Genomic DNA, 18,747 nt, shown 5'->3' with positions numbered 1-18,747 from the left:
TGAGGCAGCTGGCTGGCGCCGAGGCTGGCATGGGCCCCACCCACCCCCCTCTTCCCCTAAGCCCAGGGCCACAGACTTTCTGGACTGGCACCAATAAGTTCACTGTCTTTCTGTTTCAGGGAAAGGACGTCACTGATGGGGGCACAGCCACACCCACGAAGACGATGGAAAGTGATGGGGACCAGGAGAGACTCATCGCCAAGCCCAGGGATGGCAGAGGCAGGAGGCCCCAAAAGGACAGGCTCTCGTGGCCCAAATTTCAAGCCATAAAGAGCAAGGGTGGGCGAGGGCCCCGGAGGTCACACAGTTCCTCGGAGGCTTACGAGCGGGGGAAGGTGCCTGCTGTGGGCCCCACAAGCTCAGACACCGAGGCCGAGTTTCCTCCAGATAAGCAGGAACAGGAGGCAGGGACAGGCAGCCGACGCAGGAGCAGGTTCCTCAACCTGAAGTTCAAAGTGGGCTCAGGGAAGGGCCGATCGCTGGCAGGGCAGCCAGACACAGGGTCCCAAAGTGGCGCTGTCCATTTCAGAGTGCTGGAGGAGGCGGGGTCCTGGGATGCCACCCAAGAGGCCACCTGGGCTGGCGCACGTGGCACAAAGGACAACAGGACAGCAGAGGCGCAACAGGGAACTCCAGCTCTGAGTGTACAGTGGCCCACAGAGCCTGCCCTCTCCTACGAGGCAGACTTGGGGGGTGGGTCCAACATGGCAGCCAGACCCCGGAGGAAGAAAACGGAAAGGCAAGTCCAGGAGGAGACAGTGACCCAAGGGAAAGCCAGGGCAGGCCGAGTGCCCACACAGAGCAGAGGATGCACTAGGGAGGGAATGCAAGTGCTGGACATGGAAACTGCCCCATTGCCTCTGCAAGACAGGGCGGGTGAAGGCCACACACAGGGCCACCAAGCAGACGTCCAGGTCAAGATACGCAATTTAAAGACACCCAAGTTTGGATTTTCCAAACATAAAGTGCTGGGGACAGAAGGAAGCATGGCAGTGCTGGAGCAGGGGCCAAGGCAGGGGAGGTCAGGCACCAAGATCGTGATAAAAGGTGACAACAGCCCAGACAAAAACAAGGACCGAGACCTTGCAGTGCATCAGCCCGACTGGGATAAAATGAGAGCAGAGACATCCATGGCAACAACGAAAGGAGGAGATAAAATAGGTTGGGACCAGAACATAGAGGAAAAGGAAGAAAACATGAAAACACTAAAGTTCAAATTGCCGTCATTTGGATGGCCCCCAGAAAAGGACGCAAAGTCAGTCACAGAAACACAGACAAGAGAAATAGAAAGGGAAAATCAGAGACACACACTTATCAAGGAAGTAAAATTGGACTTTGATATAGAGAGTAGTGATGAAGATGAAGGTAAAGAACAGAGAGGACCATCAAAAATAAAAGAAGACCAGGAGAACGAAGAAGGGAAAGAAAGGGAAATCGCCCCGGGAGACAAGGAGACGGCCTCACGCGACAGCAAGTTCAAAATGCCCAAGTTCAAGATGCCCTCCTTTGGCATGGCGGCACCCAGCAAGGACTTGGGAACATCCATGGACGTGCCCGTGCCCAAGATCACAGGGGAGGCGACCCTTCCCTGCCCGAGCGGCGAGATGCAAGCCCCGGAGGGCAGCGTGCAACTGCCATCCGCTGAAATCGAGCTCCCCGGGGCTGAGGTGGAGGTGGCCCTCCCCGAGGGGGAGGTGAGGCTGGGCGAGCTGAAGGGCAAGGCAGAAGGGGCCAGGTTCAAGGGCCACATGCCCAAGGTGCAGATGCCCAGCATCAAGATGCCCACGGTGGACATCAAGGGCCCCCAGGTGGACATCACGGGACCCAAACTGGACCTGAAGGGTGCCAAAGGCCAGGTGGCAGCCCCCGACGTGGGGGTGTCGCTGCCCAGCGTGGAGGTGGACATCCAGGCGCCGGGCGCCAGGCTGGAGGGCGACGTGGCCCTGGAAGACAAGGAGATGGCCGCCAGGGACAGCAAGTTCAAAATGCCCAAGTTCAAGATGCCCTCCTTCGGCATGGCGGCGCCCGGCAAGCCCACCGACGCCTCGGTGGAGGTGTCCGGGCCACAGGTGCAGGCGGACGTGCGCCTGCCCTCCATCCACACCGACGTCAAGACCTGTGACCTGAGCATAGACCTGCCATCTGCCGACGTGGACGTCAAGCCCGGCGAGCTGGGTGTGAAACTCCCGGAGGGCCATGTACCGGAGGCAGAGCTCCAGGAACGCGACGCCACAACCGGACTCAAAGGGCACCTGCCCAAGGTGCACATGCCCAGCATCAAGATGCCCAAAGTAGACTTCAAGGGCCCCCAGGTGGACATCTCGGGGCCCAAACTCGACCTGAAGGGTGTTAAAGGCGAGGTGACTGCCCCCGACGTGGCGGTGTCGCTGCCCAGCGTGGGGCTGGACATCCAGGCGCCAGGCGCCAAGCTGGAGGGCGACATGGCCCTGGGAGACAAGGAGACGGCCTCACGCGACAGCAAGTTCAAAATGCCCAAGTTCAAGATGCCCTCCTTTGGCATGGCGGCACCCAGCAAGGACTTGGGAACATCCGTGGACGTGCCCGTGCCCAAGATCACAGGGGAGGCGACCCTTCCCTGCCCGAGCGGCGAGATGCAAGCCCCGGAGGGCAGCGTGCAACTGCCATCCGCTGAAATCGAGCTCCCCGGGGCTGAGGTGGAGGTGGCCCTCCCCGAGGGGGAGGTGAGGCTGGGCGAGCTGAAGGGCAAGGCAGAAGGGGCCAGGTTCAAGGGCCACATGCCCAAGGTGCAGATGCCCAGCATCAAGATGCCCAAGGTGGACATCAAGGGCCCCCAGGTGGACATCACGGGACCCAAACTGGACCTGAAGGGTGCCAAAGGCCAGGTGGCAGCCCCCGACGTGGGGGTGTCGCTGCCCAGCGTGGAGGTGGACATCCAGGCGCCGGGCGCCAGGCTGGAGGGCGACGTGGCCCTGGAAGACAAGGAGATGGCCGCCAGGGACAGCAAGTTCAAAATGCCCAAGTTCAAGATGCCCTCCTTCGGCATGGCGGCGCCCGGCAAGCCCACCGACGCCTCGGTGGAGGTGTCCGGGCCACAGGTGCAGGCGGACGTGCGCCTGCCCTCCATCCACACCGACGTCAAGACCTGTGACCTGAGCATAGACCTGCCATCTGCCGACGTGGACGTCAAGCCCGGCGAGCTGGGTGTGAAACTCCCGGAGGGCCATGTACCGGAGGCAGAGCTCCAGGAACGCGACGCCACAACCGGACTCAAAGGGCACCTGCCCAAGGTGCACATGCCCAGCATCAAGATGCCCAAAGTAGACTTCAAGGGCCCCCAGGTGGACATCTCGGGGCCCAAACTCGACCTGAAGGGTGTTAAAGGCGAGGTGACTGCCCCCGACGTGGCGGTGTCGCTGCCCAGCGTGGGGCTGGACATCCAGGCGCCAGGCGCCAAGCTGGAGGGCGACATGGCCCTGGGAGACAAGGAGACGGCCTCACGCGACAGCAAGTTCAAAATGCCCAAGTTCAAGATGCCCTCCTTTGGCATGGCGGCACCCAGCAAGGACTTGGGAACATCCGTGGACGTGCCCGTGCCCAAGATCACAGGGGAGGCGACCCTTCCCTGCCCGAGCGGCGAGATGCAAGCCCCGGAGGGCAGCGTGCAACTGCCATCCGCTGAAATCGAGCTCCCCGGGGCTGAGGTGGAGGTGGCCCTCCCCGAGGGGGAGGTGAGGCTGGGCGAGCTGAAGGGCAAGGCAGAAGGGGCCAGGTTCAAGGGCCACATGCCCAAGGTGCAGATGCCCAGCATCAAGATGCCCAAGGTGGACATCAAGGGCCCCCAGGTGGACATCACGGGACCCAAACTGGACCTGAAGGGTGCCAAAGGCCAGGTGGCAGCCCCCGACGTGGGGGTGTCGCTGCCCAGCGTGGAGGTGGACATCCAGGCGCCGAGCGCCAGGCTGGAGGGCGACGTGGCCCTGGAAGACAAGGAGATGGCCGCCAGGGACAGCAAGTTCAAAATGCCCAAGTTCAAGATGCCCTTCTTCGGCATGGCGGCGCCCGGCAAGCCCACCGACGCCTCGGTGGAGGTGTCCGGGCCACAGGTGCAGGCGGACGTGCGCCTGCCCTCCATCCACACCGACGTCAAGACCTGTGACCTGAGCATAGACCTGCCATCTGCCGACGTGGACGTCAAGCCCGGCGAGCTGGGTGTGAAACTCCCGGAGGGCCATGTACCGGAGGCAGAGCTCCAGGAACGCGACGCCACAACCGGACTCAAAGGGCACCTGCCCAAGGTGCACATGCCCAGCATCAAGATGCCCAAAGTAGACTTCAAGGGCCCCCAGGTGGACATCTCGGGGCCCAAACTCGACCTGAAGGGTGTTAAAGGCGAGGTGACTGCCCCCGACGTGGCGGTGTCGCTGCCCAGCGTGGGGCTGGACATCCAGGCGCCAGGCGCCAAGCTGGAGGGCGACATGGCCCTGGGAGACAAGGAGACGGCCTCACGCGACAGCAAGTTCAAAATGCCCAAGTTCAAGATGCCCTCCTTTGGCATGGCGGCACCCAGCAAGGACTTGGGAACATCCGTGGACGTGCCCGTGCCCAAGATCACAGGGGAGGCGACCCTTCCCTGCCCGAGCGGCGAGATGCAAGCCCCGGAGGGCAGCGTGCAACTGCCATCCGCTGAAATCGAGCTCCCCGGGGCTGAGGTGGAGGTGGCCCTCCCCGAGGGGGAGGTGAGGCTGGGCGAGCTGAAGGGCAAGGCAGAAGGGGCCAGGTTCAAGGGCCACATGCCCAAGGTGCAGATGCCCAGCATCAAGATGCCCAAGGTGGACATCAAGGGCCCCCAGGTGGACATCACGGGACCCAAACTGGACCTGAAGGGTGCCAAAGGCCAGGTGGCAGCCCCCGACGTGGGGGTGTCGCTGCCCAGCGTGGAGGTGGACATCCAGGCGCCGGGCGCCAGGCTGGAGGGCGACGTGGCCCTGGAAGACAAGGAGATGGCCGCCAGGGACAGCAAGTTCAAAATGCCCAAGTTCAAGATGCCCTCCTTCGGCATGGCGGCGCCCGGCAAGCCCACCGACGCCTCGGTGGAGGTGTCCGGGCCACAGGTGCAGGCGGACGTGCGCCTGCCCTCCATCCACACCGACGTCAAGACCTGTGACCTGAGCATAGACCTGCCATCTGCCGACGTGGACGTCAAGCCCGGCGAGCTGGGTGTGAAACTCCCGGAGGGCCATGTACCGGAGGCAGAGCTCCAGGAACGCGACGCCACAACCGGACTCAAAGGGCACCTGCCCAAGGTGCACATGCCCAGCATCAAGATGCCCAAAGTAGACTTCAAGGGCCCCCAGGTGGACATCTCGGGGCCCAAACTCGACCTGAAGGGTGTTAAAGGCGAGGTGACTGCCCCCGACGTGGCGGTGTCGCTGCCCAGCGTGGGGCTGGACATCCAGGCGCCAGGCGCCAAGCTGGAGGGCGACATGGCCCTGGGAGACAAGGAGACGGCCTCACGCGACAGCAAGTTCAAAATGCCCAAGTTCAAGATGCCCTCCTTTGGCATGGCGGCACCCAGCAAGGACTTGGGAACATCCGTGGACGTGCCCGTGCCCAAGATCACAGGGGAGGCGACCCTTCCCTGCCCGAGCGGCGAGATGCAAGCCCCGGAGGGCAGCGTGCAACTGCCATCCGCTGAAATCGAGCTCCCCGGGGCTGAGGTGGAGGTGGCCCTCCCCGAGGGGGAGGTGAGGCTGGGCGAGCTGAAGGGCAAGGCAGAAGGGGCCAGGTTCAAGGGCCACATGCCCAAGGTGCAGATGCCCAGCATCAAGATGCCCAAGGTGGACATCAAGGGCCCCCAGGTGGACATCACGGGACCCAAACTGGACCTGAAGGGTGCCAAAGGCCAGGTGGCAGCCCCCGACGTGGGGGTGTCGCTGCCCAGCGTGGAGGTGGACATCCAGGCGCCGGGCGCCAGGCTGGAGGGCGACGTGGCCCTGGAAGACAAGGAGATGGCCGCCAGGGACAGCAAGTTCAAAATGCCCAAGTTCAAGATGCCCTCCTTCGGCATGGCGGCGCCCGGCAAGCCCACCGACGCCTCGGTGGAGGTGTCCGGGCCACAGGTGCAGGCGGACGTGCGCCTGCCCTCCATCCACACCGACGTCAAGACCTGTGACCTGAGCATAGACCTGCCATCTGCCGACGTGGACGTCAAGCCCGGCGAGCTGGGTGTGAAACTCCCGGAGGGCCATGTACCGGAGGCAGAGCTCCAGGAACGCGACGCCACAACCGGACTCAAAGGGCACCTGCCCAAGGTGCACATGCCCAGCATCAAGATGCCCAAAGTAGACTTCAAGGGCCCCCAGGTGGACATCTCGGGGCTCAAACTCGACCTGAAGGGTGTTAAAGGCGAGGTGACTGCCCCCGACGTGGCGGTGTCGCTGCCCAGCGTGGGGCTGGACATCCAGGCGCCAGGCGCCAAGCTGGAGGGCGACATGGCCCTGGGAGACAAGGAGACGGCCTCACGCGACAGCAAGTTCAAAATGCCCAAGTTCAAGATGCCCTCCTTTGGCATGGCGGCACCCAGCAAGGACTTGGGAACATCCGTGGACGTGCCCGTGCCCAAGATCACAGGGGAGGCGACCCTTCCCTGCCCGAGCGGCGAGATGCAAGCCCCGGAGGGCAGCGTGCAACTGCCATCCGCTGAAATCGAGCTCCCCGGGGCTGAGGTGGAGGTGGCCCTCCCCGAGGGGGAGGTGAGGCTGGGCGAGCTGAAGGGCAAGGCAGAAGGGGCCAGGTTCAAGGGCCACATGCCCAAGGTGCAGATGCCCAGCATCAAGATGCCCAAGGTGGACATCAAGGGCCCCCAGGTGGACATCACGGGACCCAAACTGGACCTGAAGGGTGCCAAAGGCCAGGTGGCAGCCCCCGACGTGGGGGTGTCGCTGCCCAGCGTGGAGGTGGACATCCAGGCGCCGGGCGCCAGGCTGGAGGGCGACGTGGCCCTGGAAGACAAGGAGATGGCCGCCAGGGACAGCAAGTTCAAAATGCCCAAGTTCAAGATGCCCTCCTTCGGCATGGCGGCGCCCGGCAAGCCCACCGACGCCTCGGTGGAGGTGTCCGGGCCACAGGTGCAGGCGGACGTGCGCCTGCCCTCCATCCACACCGACGTCAAGACCTGTGACCTGAGCATAGACCTGCCATCTGCCGACGTGGACGTCAAGCCCGGCGAGCTGGGTGTGAAACTCCCGGAGGGCCATGTACCGGAGGCAGAGCTCCAGGAACGCGACGCCACAACCGGACTCAAAGGGCACCTGCCCAAGGTGCACATGCCCAGCATCAAGATGCCCAAAGTAGACTTCAAGGGCCCCCAGGTGGACATCTCGGGGCCCAAACTCGACCTGAAGGGTGTTAAAGGCGAGGTGACTGCCCCCGACGTGGCGGTGTCGCTGCCCAGCGTGGGGCTGGACATCCAGGCGCCAGGCGCCAAGCTGGAGGGCGACATGGCCCTGGGAGACAAGGAGACGGCCTCACGCGACAGCAAGTTCAAAATGCCCAAGTTCAAGATGCCCTCCTTTGGCATGGCGGCACCCAGCAAGGACTTGGGAACATCCGTGGACGTGCCCGTGCCCAAGATCACAGGGGAGGCGACCCTTCCCTGCCCGAGCGGCGAGATGCAAGCCCCGGAGGGCAGCGTGCAACTGCCATCCGCTGAAATCGAGCTCCCCGGGGCTGAGGTGGAGGTGGCCCTCCCCGAGGGGGAGGTGAGGCTGGGCGAGCTGAAGGGCAAGGCAGAAGGGGCCTGGTTCAAGGGCCACATGCCCAAGGTGCAGATGCCCAGCATCAAGATGCCCAAGGTGGACATCAAGGGCCCCCAGGTGGACATCACGGGACCCAAACTGGACCTGAAGGGTGCCAAAGGCCAGGTGGCAGCCCCCGACGTGGGGGTGTCGCTGCCCAGCGTGGAGGTGGACATCCAGGCGCCGGGCGCCAGGCTGGAGGGCGACGTGGCCCTGGAAGACAAGGAGATGGCCGCCAGGGACAGCAAGTTCAAAATGCCCAAGTTCAAGATGCCCTCCTTCGGCATGGCGGCGCCCGGCAAGCCCACCGACGCCTCGGTGGAGGTGTCCGGGCCACAGGTGCAGGCGGACGTGCGCCTGCCCTCCATCCACACCGACGTCAAGACCTGTGACCTGAGCATAGACCTGCCATCTGCCGACGTGGACGTCAAGCCCGGCGAGCTGGGTGTGAAACTCCCGGAGGGCCATGTACCGGAGGCAGAGCTCCAGGAACGCGACGCCACAACCGGACTCAAAGGGCACCTGCCCAAGGTGCACATGCCCAGCATCAAGATGCCCAAAGTAGACTTCAAGGGCCCCCAGGTGGACATCTCGGGGCCCAAACTCGACCTGAAGGGTGTTAAAGGCGAGGTGACTGCCCCCGACGTGGCGGTGTCGCTGCCCAGCGTGGGGCTGGACATCCAGGCGCCAGGCGCCAAGCTGGAGGGCGACATGGCCCTGGGAGACAAGGAGACGGCCTCACGCGACAGCAAGTTCAAAATGCCCAAGTTCAAGATGCCCTCCTTTGGCATGGCGGCACCCAGCAAGGACTTGGGAACATCCGTGGACGTGCCCGTGCCCAAGATCACAGGGGAGGCGACCCTTCCCTGCCCGAGCGGCGAGATGCAAGCCCCGGAGGGCAGCGTGCAACTGCCATCCGCTGAAATCGAGCTCCCCGGGGCTGAGGTGGAGGTGGCCCTCCCCGAGGGGGAGGTGAGGCTGGGCGAGCTGAAGGGCAAGGCAGAAGGGGCCAGGTTCAAGGGCCACATGCCCAAGGTGCAGATGCCCAGCATCAAGATGCCCACGGTGGACATCAAGGGCCCCCAGGTGGACATCACGGGACCCAAACTGGACCTGAAGGGTGCCAAAGGCCAGGTGGCAGCCCCCGACGTGGGGGTGTCGCTGCCCAGCGTGGAGGTGGACATCCAGGCGCCGGGCGCCAGGCTGGAGGGCGACGTGGCCCTGGAAGACAAGGAGATGGCCGCCAGGGACAGCAAGTTCAAAATGCCCAAGTTCAAGATGCCCTCCTTCGTCATGGCGGCGCCCGGCAAGCCCACCGACGCCTCGGTGGAGGTGTCCGGGCCACAGGTGCAGGCGGACGTGCGCCTGCCCTCCATCCACACCGACGTCAAGACCTGTGACCTGAGCATAGACCTGCCATCTGCCGACGTGGACGTCAAGCCCGGCGAGCTGGGTGTGAAACTCCCGGAGGGCCATGTACCGGAGGCAGAGCTCCAGGAACGCGACGCCACAACCGGACTCAAAGGGCACCTGCCCAAGGTGCACATGCCCAGCATCAAGATGCCCAAAGTAGACTTCAAGGGCCCCCAGGTGGACATCTCGGGGCCCAAACTCGACCTGAAGGGTGTTAAAGGCGAGGTGACTGCCCCCGACGTGGCGGTGTCGCTGCCCAGCGTGGGGCTGGACATCCAGGCGCCAGGCGCCAAGCTGGAGGGCGACATGGCCCTGGGAGACAAGGAGACGGCCTCACGCGACAGCAAGTTCAAAATGCCCAAGTTCAAGATGCCCTCCTTTGGCATGGCGGCACCCAGCAAGGACTTGGGAACATCCGTGGACGTGCCCGTGCCCAAGATCACAGGGGAGGCGACCCTTCCCTGCCCGAGCGGCGAGATGCAAGCCCCGGAGGGCAGCGTGCAACTGCCATCCGCTGAAATCGAGCTCCCCGGGGCTGAGGTGGAGGTGACCCTCCCCGAGGGGGAGGTGAGGCTGGGCGAGCTGAAGGGCAAGGCAGAAGGGGCCAGGTTCAAGGGCCACATGCCCAAGGTGCAGATGCCCAGCATCAAGATGCCCAAGGTGGACATCAAGGGCCCCCAGGTGGACATCACGGGACCCAAACTGGACCTGAAGGGTGCCAAAGGCCAGGTGGCAGCCCCCGACGTGGGGGTGTCGCTGCCCAGCGTGGAGGTGGACATCCAGGCGCCGGGCGCCAGGCTGGAGGGCGACGTGGCCCTGGAAGACAAGGAGATGGCCGCCAGGGACAGCAAGTTCAAAATGCCCAAGTTCAAGATGCCCTCCTTCGGCATGGCGGCGCCCGGCAAGCCCACCGACGCCTCGGTGGAGGTGTCCGGGCCACAGGTGCAGGCGGACGTGCGCCTGCCCTCCATCCACACCGACGTCAAGACCTGTGACCTGAGCATAGACCTGCCATCTGCCGACGTGGACGTCAAGCCCGGCGAGCTGGGTGTGAAACTCCCGGAGGGCCATGTACCGGAGGCAGAGCTCCAGGAACGCGACGCCACAACCGGACTCAAAGGGCACCTGCCCAAGGTGCACATGCCCAGCATCAAGATGCCCAAAGTAGACTTCAAGGGCCCCCAGGTGGACATCTCGGGGCCCAAACTCGACCTGAAGGGTGTTAAAGGCGAGGTGACTGCCCCCGACGTGGCGGTGTCGCTGCCCAGCGTGGGGCTGGACATCCAGGCGCCAGGCGCCAAGCTGGAGGGCGACATGGCCCTGGGAGACAAGGAGACGGCCTCACGCGACAGCAAGTTCAAAATGCCCAAGTTCAAGATGCCCTCCTTTGGCATGGCGGCACCCAGCAAGGACTTGGGAACATCCGTGGACGTGCCCGTGCCCAAGATCACAGGGGAGGCGACCCTTCCCTGCCCGAGCGGCGAGATGCAAGCCCCGGAGGGCAGCGTGCAACTGCCATCCGCTGAAATCGAGCTCCCCGGGGCTGAGGTGGAGGTGGCCCTCCCCGAGGGGGAGGTGAGGCTGGGCGAGCTGAAGGGCAAGGCAGAAGGGGCCAGGTTCAAGGGCCACATGCCCAAGGTGCAGATGCCCAGCATCAAGATGCCCACGGTGGACATCAAGGGCCCCCAGGTGGACATCACGGGACCCAAACTGGACCTGAAGGGTGCCAAAGGCCAGGTGGCAGCCCCCGACGTGGGGGTGTCGCTGCCCAGCGTGGAGGTGGACATCCAGGCGCCGGGCGCCAGGCTGGAGGGCGACGTGGCCCTGGAAGACAAGGAGATGGCCGCCAGGGACAGCAAGTTCAAAATGCCCAAGTTCAAGATGCCCTCCTTCGGCATGGCGGCGCCCGGCAAGCCCACCGACGCCTCGGTGGAGGTGTCCGGGCCACAGGTGCAGGCGGACGTGCGCCTGCCCTCCATCCACACCGACGTCAAGACCTGTGACCTGAGCATAGACCTGCCATCTGCCGACGTGGACGTCAAGCCCGGCGAGCTGGGTGTGAAACTCCCGGAGGGCCATGTACCGGAGGCAGAGCTCCAGGAACGCGACGCCACAACCGGACTCAAAGGGCACCTGCCCAAGGTGCACATGCCCAGCATCAAGATGCCCAAAGTAGACTTCAAGGGCCCCCAGGTGGACATCTCGGGGCCCAAACTCGACCTGAAGGGTGTTAAAGGCGAGGTGACTGCCCCCGACGTGGCGGTGTCGCTGCCCAGCGTGGGGCTGGACATCCAGGCGCCAGGCGCCAAGCTGGAGGGCGACATGGCCCTGGGAGACAAGGAGACGGCCTCACGCGACAGCAAGTTCAAAATGCCCAAGTTCAAGATGCCCTCCTTTGGCATGGCGGCACCCAGCAAGGACTTGGGAACATCCGTGGACGTGCCCGTGCCCAAGATCACAGGGGAGGCGACCCTTCCCTGCCCGAGCGGCGAGATGCAAGCCCCGGAGGGCAGCGTGCAACTGCCATCCGCTGAAATCGAGCTCCCCGGGGCTGAGGTGGAGGTGGCCCTCCCCGAGGGGGAGGTGAGGCTGGGCGAGCTGAAGGGCAAGGCAGAAGGGGCCAGGTTCAAGGGCCACATGCCCAAGGTGCAGATGCCCAGCATCAAGATGCCCACGGTGGACATCAAGGGCCCCCAGGTGGACATCACGGGACCCAAACTGGACCTGAAGGGTGCCAAAGGCCAGGTGGCAGCCCCCGACGTGGGGGTGTCGCTGCCCAGCGTGGAGGTGGACATCCAGGCGCCGGGCGCCAGGCTGGAGGGCGACGTGGCCCTGGAAGACAAGGAGATGGCCGCCAGGGACAGCAAGTTCAAAATGCCCAAGTTCAAGATGCCCTCCTTCGGCATGGCGGCGCCCGGCAAGCCCACCGACGCCTCGGTGGAGGTGTCCGGGCCACAGGTGCAGGCGGACGTGCGCCTGCCCTCCATCCACACCGACGTCAAGACCTGTGACCTGAGCATAGACCTGCCATCTGCCGACGTGGACGTCAAGCCCGGCGAGCTGGGTGTGAAACTCCCGGAGGGCCATGTACCGGAGGCAGAGCTCCAGGAACGCGACGCCACAACCGGACTCAAAGGGCACCTGCCCAAGGTGCACATGCCCAGCATCAAGATGCCCAAAGTAGACTTCAAGGGCCCCCAGGTGGACATCTCGGGGCCCAAACTCGACCTGAAGGGTGTTAAAGGCGAGGTGACTGCCCCCGACGTGGCGGTGTCGCTGCCCAGCGTGGGGCTGGACATCCAGGCGCCAGGCGCCAAGCTGGAGGGCGACATGGCCCTGGGAGACAAGGAGACGGCCTCACGCGACAGCAAGTTCAAAATGCCCAAGTTCAAGATGCCCTCCTTTGGCATGGCGGCACCCAGCAAGGACTTGGGAACATCCGTGGACGTGCCCGTGCCCAAGATCACAGGGGAGGCGACCCTTCCCTGCCCGAGCGGCGAGATGCAAGCCCCGGAGGGCAGCGTGCAACTGCCATCCGCTGAAATCGAGCTCCCCGGGGCTGAGGTGGAGGTGGCCCTCCCCGAGGGGGAGGTGAGGCTGGGCGAGCTGAAGGGCAAGGCAGAAGGGGCCAGGTTCAAGGGCCACATGCCCAAGGTGCAGATGCCCAGCATCAAGATGCCCAAGGTGGACATCAAGGGCCCCCAGGTGGACATCACGGGACCCAAACTGGACCTGAAGGGTGCCAAAGGCCAGGTGGCAGCCCCCGACGTGGGGGTGTCGCTGCCCAGCGTGGAGGTGGACATCCAGGCGCCGGGCGCCAGGCTGGAGGGCGACGTGGCCCTGGAAGACAAGGAGATGGCCGCCAGGGACAGCAAGTTCAAAATGCCCAAGTTCAAGATGCCCTCCTTCGGCATGGCGGCGCCCGGCAAGCCCACCGACGCCTCGGTGGAGGTGTCCGGGCCACAGGTGCAGGCGGACGTGCGCCTGCCCTCCATCCACACCGACGTCAAGACCTGTGACCTGAGCATAGACCTGCCATCTGCCGACGTGGACGTCAAGCCCGGCGAGCTGGGTGTGAAACTCCCGGAGGGCCATGTACCGGAGGCAGAGCTCCAGGAACGCGACGCCACAACCGGACTCAAAGGGCACCTGCCCAAGGTGCACATGCCCAGCATCAAGATGCCCAAAGTAGACTTCAAGGGCCCCCAGGTGGACATCTCGGGGCCCAAACTCGACCTGAAGGGTGTTAAAGGCGAGGTGACTGCCCCCGACGTGGCGGTGTCGCTGCCCAGCGTGGGGCTGGACATCCAGGCGCCAGGCGCCAAGCTGGAGGGCGACATGGCCCTGGGAGACAAGGAGACGGCCTCACGTGACAGCAAGTTCAAAATGCCCAAGTTCAAGATGCCCTCCTTTGGCATGGCGGCACCCAGCAAGGACTTGGGAACATCCGTGGACGTGCCCGTGCCCAAGATCACAGGGGAGGCGACCCTTCCCTGCCCGAGCGGCGAGATGCAAGCCCCGGAGGGCAGCGTGCAACTGCCATCCGCTGAAATCGAGCTCCCCGGGGCTGAGGTGGAGGTGGCCCTCCTCGAGGGGGAGGTGAGGCTGGGCGAGCTGAAGGGCAAGACAGAAAGGTCCAGGTTCAAGGGCCACATGCCCAAGGTGCAGATGCCCAGCATCAAGATGCCCAAGGTGGACATCAAGGGCCCCCAGGTGGACATCACGGGACCCAAACTGGACCCGAAGGGTGCCAAAGGCCAGGTGGCAGCCCCCGACGTGGGGGTGTCGCTGCCCAGCGTGGAGGTGGACATCCAGGCGCTGGGCGCCAGGCTGGAGGGCGACGTGGCCCTGGAAGACAAGGAGATGGCCGCCAGGGACAGCAAGTTCAAAATGCCCAAGTTCAAGATGCCCTCCTTCGGCATGGCGGCGCCCGGCAAGCCCACCGACGCCTCGGTGGAGGTGTCCGGGCCACAGGTGCAGGCGGACGTGCGCCTGCCCTCCATCCACACCGACGTCAAGACCTGTGACCTGAGCATAGACCTGCCATCTGCCGACGTGGACATCAAGCCCGGCGAGCTGGGTGTGAAACTCCCGGAGGGCCATGTACCGGAGGCAGAGCTCCAGGAACGCGACGCCACAACCGGACTCAAAGGGCACCTGCCCAAGGTGCAGATGCCCAGCATCAAGATGCCCAAGGTGGACATCAAGGGCCCCCAGGTGGACATCACGGGACCCAAACTGGACCTGAAGGGTGCCAAAGGCGAGGTGACTGCCCCCGACGTGGCGGTGTCGCTGCCCAGCGTGGAGGTGGACATCCAGGCGCCAGGCGCCAAGCTGGAGGGCGACATGGCCCTGGGAGACAAGGAATTATCTGCTAGACGTATCGCATTGAAGATCCCTGAAGGCAGTGTCCCTCTTCCTTGTTCTTCCCATTGGGCTTCTGTGGTTTCTTCGCAAGTTCACGGTAGTGACCAGGCTCTTGAAGAGACTTATTCTCTCGAGCTCAGTGATCCCAGCATCGGTGTAGGTGACATCTCTGTTTCCACAGTGGACCCTGATGGGGGCCTATCAATTGAAAGAGGTGGAGAAAAAAGCAAAATGAAGAAATTCCGTTTTAAAATGCCCAAGGTCTTTTCCCTTCCAGGGAAATCCTCTAAGACCTTGGTAGGCTTTCATGCAGATTCGGAGGTTTCTCTTCCTGGGAGTGGCTTGGCCACCCCCTTGGAGTTCGGTGGTGGCGGGTCTGTTGGCGAGTGTGAGCCTGTCGGGGAGCCATCCAGGCAGGAGCCGGGGCTCGCCTGGCCCAGTGCGCCTTCAGGCAGTGTTGATCTCCGCGGCCCCCACGCTGAATCCTCCACTGTCCTTTCCTGTGAGGGTGTCACACTTTCAAAGTACCAGGTGACTCTCCCCAGAGCCACCGTCTCTCCAGCGCTACCTCCGGGTACCCTCTCTGATTCCCAGGGAGAGGCTCACATTTCCAGCAAAGAGTGTACTGCAGACCTCTCATCCTGGGAGAGGCTGCCATTGTCCCAAATTGACAGCCATCCTGGCCCAGTGGACCCCTCGGTTTATACATCTTATGGTCAGGTGACTTTTCCTAAATTTCACCGACCAAAGTTTGTGTTTTCACCTCCAGCAGCAGGAGATGTGGCGGTTCCTCCCTGGGCCGTAGGGGGGGCCCTGTCTCCTCCCAGCCCAGTGTTGGGAGTCAGCTCCTCAGCCGAGGAAGTCATGGTATTCCCAAGGCCTGGTACTCAGCTGCCATCTGCAGGTGTGTCCATGTCTGAGGTGACAGAGGAGCCCGTGGGCACTGCCCGAACAGTAGGAATGACTCCAGCCAGGGACCCTGCTGAAGACGCTGACTGTGAAGGGAAAGGCAGTCCCTTGAAAATGCCGCAACTCAGGCTGCCGTCCTTCAGGCGGTCCCCGAAGAAGGAGATGGATCCCCAAGAGGATCCGGCACATCGCCTGGTTGCTGACGTGCGTCCGAAGGGCACCTTGCCTGGGCCTCCTGTTTCCCAGATGGAACCATACTTGGACAGAGAGAGGGGAAGGTTCAAGACACCTGGCTTTGCTGTGCCCAAACTGGCAGGTCCCAAAAGGAGGGCTTCCATGGGAGGGACTGGCCTGCCACAGGGAGACCTGGATCCCTCCCTGTCTAGTTCCCCAGCCGAGGGTGCCTCTCAGGCCACAGTGAGGGCCAGCGGTGAGGGTGGTGTTAGGGCCACTGGCGCAATGGTGGGCTCCCCAGACGGAGCAGGCGTGGACCTCCACCTGCCACAGGTCCACCTTCCCAGTGTGAGCTTTGTCCAACCCGACTTCAGACCCACTGAGCTCCAGGAGGAGGTGAGCCAGTCGATAGGTGAAGTTCCTCTTCCCAAACACAGCCTGTCTCTGGGAGATGGCAGCAAGGGGCATGGGCTTGGGGATGGCTCAGCAAGCCAGCCCCGGGGGCAGGTGACGGACCCCTCAACAGAAGACCCACTCCAGGCATCCAGCAGAACAACAGACACTGCAGCCCCCATAGTAGGAAGTGCAGAGGGAGACGCTACAGTGGGAGACGCGCTGGTGGGCTCTCAGGAGAGCTGGTTTCGAATGCCCTCGCTCCGCCTGCCCGGCTTCTGGCGCTCCTCCAGGGACAGAGGTGTGACTCAGGTGCCAGCGCCTGCTGCCAGCACACCAAGGCCAGGAGAAGCACAAGCTACAGTCAGGAGTCAGGGGGTCCATGTTTCTGGGTCAGAGGTGGAGGCCGCTGTGTCCCCACAGCCCCCAGAGGCAGAAGCAGACATGGCACATGTCCTAAGGCGAACTCTGGACAGCAAAAGCTTGAATCTGCACATGTCTCCTGCCGGGATGTCCGCTGGTGATCTTCCCACTGCCGAGGTCCAGCTCCATCCAGGCCAAGGCTCCCTGTCCCTTCAGATGCCCAGCGGGACACTTTCAGAAACCAAAGCTCCTCCAGGGGACGTGGGCAAGACTCCTGCCAGGGGGTTAGAGAGAGCAGAGCACTGGTCATCCCCCACCGAAGGCCCTCTGAGGCTGAAGGCTTCCAGGACTGACGTGCCGTCCCAGATTTCCATTGTTGACATGGGTCAGTTCTGGGAGGATTCTGTGCTGACTGTCAAATTCCCCACGTTGAAGGTGCCCAGGTTTACCTTCCCAGCCCCTGACTCCACAGCCGATGTCTTCATCCCTGCCGTGAGAGAAGTGTGGTGCCCGGACAACAGCCTCGACCTGGCCCTGCATAAGGAAAGCCCTGGAGTCTGGGATGCCAGCATCCTGAAGACAGGCGCTGGGGTCCCCAGGGAGCCGCCTGTGGTCCTTGACCCCTCCTTGGAAGCTTCCACCATTTCTAAGGTCAGAGTGCACATCCAAGGTACTTGGGTTGAGAGCCAAGAGGTCACCATACAGAATAGGGTGACAGCAGAGTTTGCTGACCTCTCAGAACCCCAGGCATTTTCTACTCAGATCGTGCGGGAATCAGAGATTCCGGCCTCTGAGATCCAGATGCCTTCCTACGGGTTTTCCTTGCTCAAGGGGAAGGTCCCAGAGCGCCCGTCACAGGCTCAGGTGCACGTGGTCACTGAGGACTCTGGGCCGCTGGAAACCTTGCAAGAGGCTCCCCAACAAGTCACCCCAGGAGCCAATCCCAGTTCCGGAGACCACCAGCCCGACAGTGGAGAACCGTTTGAAATGATCTCTTCCAGCCTCAACATGCTGGGACCGCAAACATTTACGTTTGAAGTTCGTTCTGGCCACCAGTTTGCAGACAGCTGTTCCGACGAGGAGCCTGCGGAAATTCTCGAATTCCCACCTGAAGATGGCCAAGAGGCAGCCACACCCCTGGAGGATGAAGACAGGGAGGCAAAAGAGAAACCAGAAAGCAAAAGGTCTGGTCTGTTCCGGTTTTGGCTTCCAAACATTGGGTTTTCTTCCTCTGCCCAGGAGACAAGCGCTGGTGCCACAGAAGATGTGCCAGAACTTGCTCCTGTGCAAGCACAGGAGGTGAAGCCTGCCGTCCACTCCGGGGTGGAGCTGCCAAAGAAGCAGGAGAAGGCAGGCTGGTTCCGATTCCCCAAGTTAGGCTTCTCCTCGTCTCCTACCAAGAAAAGCCAAAGCACTGAGGACAAGGTGGGTCTGGCGGAGCCACAGCTCCAGGAAGAAGCAGTCACCTTTTTTGATGCCCAAGAAAGCTTCTCCCCTGAGGAGAAGGAGGACAGGAAGCCAGCAGAGGCTGTGGCCACCGGGCCGGGCCCCAGAGCCATGGTGACATCTGCAGCCAGGAGGGAATTGGTCCTGCTGGAGCAGGGGCAGAAAAGCCAGTGACGGGCCTGTACCCAGGCCCACAACCAAGTGAGGGATGCAGGTGTGACTTGTCAGGGGAGGACAGGAGGAGGTCGGGAGGCTGAACGTGTGTCCTCCTCAACTCACAGAACGGAGAACCGAGAAGAAACCCTGCGGCCGTGGCAGATGCTCCTATCGTGGGACCAAAATCGTGCCCAGCTCCCCAAACTTTGGAAGCAAAGGAGTGTCCTGACTTCCCACAGGACGCCAAGAACCCATGGGGTTGTGTCTCCCTGAAGACGCTGCTGGACAAGGCCTTATTAACCCCATTTCTGGGGATCCACCCATGACGCCCCAGAGAACACGGCTGTTTCTGTGAGGAAGGGGTAATAATGGCCGTGCGTGTGGACGCAGGGTTTGGTGTCACCCTGTCCTGCCCTGTTGCTGCTTCCTGCCCAGTGTAGGCTCTGCTTGCTGCTTCAGGCAGAGGCTGGCATACCCTCTGGAAACCCTTGCCTGCACGCTCAGACAAAGCCCACTCCTCGGCTGACTGTCCCACCGGCCAGCTTTGGGGGGCTCCGTGTGGCATGCACAGAGGCTGCAAGCGCGGCGCTGACTGTGCTCAGCAGAGGCTGTGAGGACGTCCGTGAGCTGCCAGGAGGTTCCTGCTGGCGATGTGGCCCCTGCATGGCCATCGAGCCCCTCACGTACACGCTGCACAGACTTCCCACTCTGCTGTTCCCTGGATGGGCAATAAAGGAAGTGACACACC

At 63.2% G+C, this 18,747-nt stretch overlaps 1 protein-coding gene across 5 annotated transcripts in view; it reads left to right on the top strand.

Annotated features, from left to right (window-relative positions):
* The window catches only part of AHNAK2 (AHNAK nucleoprotein 2), a 37,490-nt gene extending 18,743 nt beyond the window's left edge, over positions 1-18,747 (top strand). For all 5 annotated transcript variants that reach the window (XM_088797574.1, XM_088797573.1, XM_088797578.1 and 2 more), the window contains one exon: positions 120-18,747. In XM_088797574.1, the coding sequence (XP_088653700.1) occupies positions 120-18,017 (17,898 nt within the window). In that variant the 3' untranslated portion in view covers positions 18,018-18,747. The remainder of the gene's footprint in view (positions 1-119) is intronic.

This window comes from Rhinolophus sinicus, chromosome 3, assembly GCF_057876585.1.
Source record: "Rhinolophus sinicus isolate RSI-liver-muscle chromosome 3, RSI-T2T, whole genome shotgun sequence".
Lineage (NCBI taxonomy): Eukaryota > Metazoa > Chordata > Mammalia > Chiroptera > Rhinolophidae > Rhinolophus > Rhinolophus sinicus.
This window is presented reverse-complemented; position numbering and strand designations above follow the sequence as displayed.